The following is a 7,385-nucleotide window of genomic DNA, read 5'->3' as shown; positions in this document are numbered from 1 at the left end:
TATGGCAATATGGGTGTCCTTTCCTACCAAAATGGGTATCCCGGACGCGTTGGTGCAGTCCATTTTGTCGTCGGAGGTCATCCGGAAAAGTTCGCATCTTCACCCGTCCTTTGGGCTTAATTGAAGTCCGATTTCGTGCAATTTCGTGAACTTTGTGTATTTGATGTGTGTATGTGACGAAAAAGGTCGTGACGATGTTTTCCTAAGGCTTGAAGTCCTATTTGGAACATTTTCCTTGAATCTACGCAACATAGCCCATAACCGCTCGTTCATAAGACGATGGTCTTGTGCCAAAGATGCTAGACATCAAAGGAAAATAAGAATTGGCTGGAATTTCTAGAAGGGTGAGTCTCAATTCTAGTTTTCTAAGATGGTCCATAGGAATTTCTAGAGCTAGAACCTAGGCTCTAAGGAGGAGAAGAAAAGACCTCACAAAAATGAGGTCAACAGGTCCAACGACCGAGTAGCCTCTTCAGTCGGCAACAACCTCGACATGGCAATCTCCAGAGTCGTGGTTGGACAAACCTTTACCCCAATTGACTGCTAGATCTCTCCGATTGTGGAGGGTCCCACCTCTCCTTTTGTCAAAGTTGGGTCGAGCATCCTTCCTTCAAGACCTAGAAGAAAATGTGTTTTTTTCCAATGATCATTTGTTTGTTGGTTCATTTGAATTAGTACTTCGGAAGGACATATTTAGACCAAGTAATTTGACATGCCTAGGAGATGAATCTCAGCATTCTACTGCTCAATCATTTGTAATTTGTTCTGCCACAAACCTAAAATAGTTAGGAAATCACATTTTGAAATAGAAACTGACAGTTTGTTTGAAACTTACCCCACTTATCGTGGCAACTTGATCGCCCTCTATCGGGGGAAATGCTTCATTATCCTTCTTGTGTTTGCTTTATATATGAGCTATCAAAAATGAATGTTACGAATTCATCAGAGTTGCATGAAACTCGTCCATGCTGATCTTGTAAAAGAGGAAAGTACTTACTAACATTTTCCCCATTAAGACGTCATCTAGGAAACTCCTCACATCAAAGATGGTGTCCTTCAGCAGCACAAACTGCTCAAACTCCATTGAGATCGGCTCGCTTCTACTATTCTCAATGTCGTATTGTCAAGTACTGATCAACCATTCCTTTGCCGAGGAAGCATAGAAAAAGCAATCTAACAGTTCGTTTTTATTTACTCGTGCATGCTTGATTGACTGGGTTTTTAAATAGGAAAGATTTTGAATGATATTATTGAAGTGCTCATGAACACCCAATCTATCCCCCCTTTTGGAGTGCCTATGCTAATCCCGTTGACACCTCATATTATATTCTAGATGTTTTATATAATAATCAATGAGCTTATGAGAGAATTAATGGTGATAGATCAATGTTTAAATGATTGTATTGGTAGCAAGAATTCCAAAAGACTCATTGCTTCATGATTATACCTATAGGAAACATGTGATTATCTCACAAATTTTGCATGTATAATATTTTCCCAAGAAAAGCATTTGAAGATGAGCAACTCCTCACTCAATGGTGCATTAGATGTGCAACAAATTCAGCAAGTTCTACAACTTGAGAACGTATAATATGGTAATGAGTGCATTCCATCGGAAATGGATGCAATCAATGTGCTACCTATAGGAAACATGTGACTTTCTCACAATTTTGCATGTTTGATAATTTCCCGAGAAAAGCATTTGAAGATGAACAACTCCTCACTCAATCGTGTATTAGATGTGGAACAAATTCAGCAAGTTCTACTTTTTGAGAACGTATTATATGGTAATGTGTGCATTCTATCTGAAATGGATGCACTCAATGTGCTACTTGTGGTGGGCAAATGTGGTCGGTTAGTTTGGTTGTCTTTATTTGCTGCCATAAACAAGGCCACCAACTCCACCCTGGTCATGAAGATCTTGGGTCTTACATCTAGTTGCATGTTGAAATAAACTAAAGCCCAAACCGGTCTAACTTTGCTTGTTTGTCTTTTAGGGATTATTTGTACTGGATCTTGTCTCAAGTCTTTCATGCGATTTTGAGTTTGTTAGATCATTGGTTCAATTGAATCATGTAAAATCAGCCCCACCTTATTGTTTTTTGAATTTCCTTTAGATGAAATTTTTGGGCCAGAAATATACTTTATCAGAAAGTTATCTTTACGATCTGAATACAATTACAGATCTTGACATTTTCATTTAAGTTATACCATGCAAACAATATCCTACCACATATAGGCCAGTTTTAGTGTCAACATCAAAGTTATTGATTTGTTTAATTCTACGTTAATTGCATTTCCATTTCGAGCAATTGGGTTAGCACATCATTTTTATTAATGAATTGCTTCACGATTTGTGCATCATTGATCTTAAGAACTCAATATTATGGAAGAATATTAATTAAATATTTTATGCCTCAATTATGTATTTGATACTTCATTTTTCTGCAATTGTACCCATCATGTGGTTTTCATTAAAAATTAAACGCTACTCTTATACCTTGATGTAGCCATGAAAATTATAGTTGGGGTATGAATCAATTGCACTTTTATCTTTTGAGGATATGTTGTGATTTTAGGTACCACATTCAATATGTAGTCTTAATAAGAAACAATGTTGAGATTCTACTTCAAAGGAGTTGGATCACCATGGAAACCATTACTGATAGCAACCTCTTTGATCATTGCAGGATGGGCATTTGCTGATTCAGTTCTATACAGGCTGGCACCTCTCTGGATTGGTGCTAGAGGCTTGGAATTTACGTGGGAATACATATTCCAAGGCCTTGAAGCAAATGCGAATCTGGTCTGCATTTTTCTTTAACATTGAAATTGCGCCATATACACTGCTCAATTGCTAAGGCATTAACGATTAAAAATATAGAATTATAGATATCATTTTGGCATTAAAAAACATGCCAGTACTAATGCTTTTTATTTAAACGTTCTAGTAATGTTTTTTTTTTTAGCAAATTTTCAGGGAACTCTGATTTTGTATGGAATTAAGGTTATGTTTTATTAGGATTATGGCTTACACTTGCTGATTGCTACCCTCTCTACTTCAAGTCAGAAATCACACAATTTTTTTAACTAAAAGTTTTTTTTACTAGAAATAACTTTTGTTAATTATAATAGAATCTTTTCGTACATTCTAAAGCTCGCAAGATTATTTTCAATGTAAAAAGACATTTTTGGAACTGCCACACCAAGTGCTGAAAGTGTAGTCCTTGGTCGGAAGCTATACTGCTCACCCATCTTGATCAGCACCATCTCTTCTAATTCCCCGCAATTGTCCTGGTAGAAAAGAACATAGCTGCAGAAGCTGGGTGCTGTTACCAAAGAAACCCTTAGCAGTATTCCATGGCAGTTTTATATGTTGCATTAACAAAGCCTAAGTACTATTCTATGGTAACTTTATAAATCTACAACTTTTATATATTCAATTATAGACACTTAGGAGAAAGAAATTGGATAAGATAAAATGGTCAAGGCAGGAAAAACGCTCCCTATGGTTTTTGATTGAATTAGATGCATTAGAAGCGGTATTAGTAAATATATATAATATGTAAATATGGAAATGCCCGTTTGAGATATTATTAAGGTTTTCTCAAGGAAGACATTATTTTGGATGAGTGTAATGAATAACATAATGTGGTCTGCCATAGCTTAATCTGAAAATGTGAAGTGTTTCTGAAGAAATTGCATTAGGTCTAGATGGGATATCTAAAATTTAGCGAATCATGAGATATAGGAGATTTAATTTAGTTAGTCTTTTCAATGAAATTTTAAAGTCTAAACTGATTCCAAATGATTAGAGAATAAACAGTTTGATATTAATATTTAAGATTATAGGGATGTATAATATTGTGCTAGTAATGGAGGAATCGATTTTATAAAAATATAATTTAGCTATGTAAGAGTAAACATAAATATTGAAACATTATATTAATTTCAGATAAATAATATGGTTTTGTGCCATTGAAAATTTAATATTGTGCTAGGAATAGGAAAAATTGCCTGAATTGAAAATCGTTCAATTTTGTCTAATTTGGTTTTGATTTCGTATATTTGCATAAATCAATTGTTATCTCTTAATTTTCATTTGAGTTTTAGTTAAATCGAAAAATTGAATTAAATTGAATCATGTGAATGCATGTCATGTCAAGCTATCTATTCAAATATAAATTGTTATTCCTAAATTTATTGTTTATAAATTGTGTTTCTAGTACAAATAAACGTAAAATCAAATTAAACTAAACCAAACAGACACAAGAATTAATCATGGTTACAAGCAATGATTTTTTAGAAGAAAAAAGAATTATATGCATAATATGGATCAACATGATGCTTTTGACACTAACTAAAAATAAATATAGCGAAATTTATTTTTGGCTCAAATTAATGGGATTAATCGTAGAAGTTCAAAATGCCCACATGAAAAGTTGTATGCCACTGATTTCCGTCTAAAGAAAATGACAAAGCTAACAAAATGACAAATTTGGTTAGTATTTGTTGAGCAGATGAACTAATTAAAACACTTGAAAAAAATTGGAATTAAAATGGACGAATTTAAAAGTTATATTGACTAGTATGATCTTTTATTCAACACGATAAAGTGATACCTAATTTTGATATATTTAAATATATTGGATTTATTATATAGAAGAATGTGGGTATAAATTAGGATATTTCTTGTAGCGTTAAGGCTCAGTGATTAAAATTGATGAATAGCTCAGCATATACTGTGCCATTAAGAGGATATCATGAAAACTAAGATAGATTTTTTAAAGCTCTATAGTTTGGCCAATGATGTTATATGGATCTGAGTATTGGATAGTAAAGTGGTTGTTGATAGCTTTTTGAGTATGATTCGATTGTTAAGGTAGATGTATGACAAAAGTAGTAGGATAAATGAATGATTAAATTGGAGGGGTGGTTGGAGTGACCTTTAATGAGCATATGCGATTTGTAATTGAAATGGTGGAAAATGTCCCTGTTGAGTGGCATGATTAATGTTTCATCAAACATGCTATCACATTGATTGGTCAGGGGACTTGGAATGAGAAGATCAACATAGATATAAGTTATTCAAAAGGACTTGCAAAGTATAGGTTTAAAAAATGGTAGATCTATGGTAACGTGGATGGAAGATGTTCAAAATGAATAAGATTAATTTCTCACAAAAAGGGAATATTCATTTTCATGAAAAGTAATTCAAGTGCAGGTACCTTTCATGGATGAAAATCATTTTTTCTTCTTTCTTCTTTTCAGGTTCTGAATTTATCACTTGCTGCATTGGTATCACTGATGTGGCTTAGGAAGAACAAACCCAAAATTGTAATCCCAATTATTTATGCCTGCGCTGTCCTACTTGCATCGATGCCATCCATTGTCAGGTTTTCATCTAACCTCTTTTCTTAAATTTGCTGTATGAACTACAGAAAATTTCAGTTCTAAGTATTGATAGCAGAATTTTAAAAATTCTTTCTATAGTGTTTACTGTGTTTATTTTTTTTCATAGTTTAAACTCTCCATTTTGCATGCTTTCCTTTCGGAAAACTGATATCTACAAGAAACAACTTTTCCCCTAGTTCTTAGCTTGACATATAAAATATGACACTAAATAGGACGCAATGGAGAAAAAGGATTCATGTAGCCGACCCCACATAGTGGGATTAAGGCTTTGTTGTTGTTGTTGATATTGAAACTGGAACAGATTTGTTAGTATTAGAGGGTTTTTGATAAGGAGATGGCTAATCTTTATCAGCAGCTATCATAGCCAATAGGCTAGATGACAACCCAAAGAAATGAATTAAGTCAAAGCCTATGCAAGTATAAGTAACATTCCTAAGACAACAGATATTGAGTTACAAGTATTAAAGACATTCATATGATTGTGTAAGAGATGAATAAAATACATGTTTGCTAAAATTTATTATTATTTACTGCTTCTATACTCTTATTTACATATTTCATGTGAACAAAGCATGTTTGTTTTTACTGTTGTCACTCATACTAATCATAGCTGAGCATGCATGTTTTCTTTCCACTTATAAAATCTTCCTTTAGTACTGATTATTTCACTGAGTTTGTAATTTATTTCAATATGTTATTGATTTTCAGAGAGGTAAGATGCATGTGATTTTATACAGCTTTTGGGTTATCAAGTTTTAGGAAAATTTGTTAAGATACTTGGATACGTATCTTTTCATGCTTGATATTTAATAGCTCTATATTTGAGGTGTGTACCGGACATGTTCGGGCCTGAAAAAAATTCATGCATTAAGGGTTGTGGTAGCATTTATGGATCCTTTGAAGAATGTATTGAGCATGCCTTGTATCGTTGGCCAGCTTTTGCTAATAAATTCTAGGATGTTATTAAAGAATTGGTTGTTGTCATTCAGTTTTTTGATAACTCGACTTCTTGAATAAAATCATGTGATGTCTTTGGTGTTACCATTGATGGTGTTATAAGTCGATTGATTGCTTTAGCAAGAAACAGACCTTGTAAAGAAAAAATATGCATGACATAGGATGATGAATTTCATGCTTTAGTTCAAACACCTAAACTAAATACAAACTTTGCTTTACAAAAATTTGTGTTATGGTTTGATTATGAGTTATGAAGTATCTACAAAAAAAAAAAAAAAAAAAAAGAATAAAAAAAAAAATCTAGACATGATATAAATGGGTTGCATATCTCCTAGAGTTCATTATTGTGGTTAGACATAAGAGTGAATGGTAATAACTAGCAGCTGAAGCCTACAATCACATATATTCTATGTTGACCACTGTTTCCATTTAAGTACCTAAATTTAATAGATTATTGGAATTTTTCAAGGCTACTCTACCAGACGTTTCGTTTGAATATGAAGTATTGATGGATATGTATTTATTAGTTATGGTTAATTCATACTTCCACTTTGTGACTTTTTCCATTTGAAAATTTCAAGATGAACTAGTTGAACATCTTGTTCCATATACAACTACAGTGTTAGTCTTATCATGTTTCTGTTGGCATTCCTTAAAATATGATGTCAATCATATTAGTAAACAATCTTTCGGCTCTACACTTGTTTATCTTTTTTAAATGCTCCATGAACTAATTTGATTGTAGATTTTTAAGCTTAACTTAAACTTCCTGCGGTTATGGTTTTACACTTCTTGTAATAGATGATTTTCTAAATTAACATACATCATGGAATGCACTAAAATCATTAATGTTTATAGGATTTTTATTTAAGGCAACTTTTGTTGGCCACTTTTGTAGAACTTATAGAACCTATTTTGTCAGCTTAAAAAAATATATTTTTCTTTCCATTTATCGATCCATGAATAAGTAAAAACGGTTAATAAAAGTTTAGGTAATCTATCAATATTTGGTG

At 32.9% G+C, this 7,385-nt stretch overlaps 1 protein-coding gene across 1 annotated transcript in view; it reads left to right on the top strand.

The window, feature by feature from the left end:
* Positions 1–7,385, top strand: part of LOC110036871 (transmembrane protein 147) — an 86,802-nt gene that overhangs the window by 59,458 nt on the left and 19,959 nt on the right. Inside the window, exons 5-6 of the mRNA XM_020741421.1 lie at positions 2,691–2,806; positions 5,272–5,396. Coding sequence (XP_020597080.1) covers positions 2,691–2,806; positions 5,272–5,396 — 241 coding nt within the window. The remainder of the gene's footprint in view (positions 1–2,690; positions 2,807–5,271; positions 5,397–7,385) is intronic.

The sequence above is a fragment of the Phalaenopsis equestris genome, unplaced genomic scaffold (genome assembly GCF_001263595.1).
Source record: "Phalaenopsis equestris unplaced genomic scaffold, ASM126359v1 Scaffold212035, whole genome shotgun sequence".
Lineage (NCBI taxonomy): Eukaryota > Viridiplantae > Streptophyta > Magnoliopsida > Asparagales > Orchidaceae > Phalaenopsis > Phalaenopsis equestris.
Note: the sequence above shows the minus strand (reverse complement) of the source record. Positions and strands in the feature narration are given on the sequence as shown.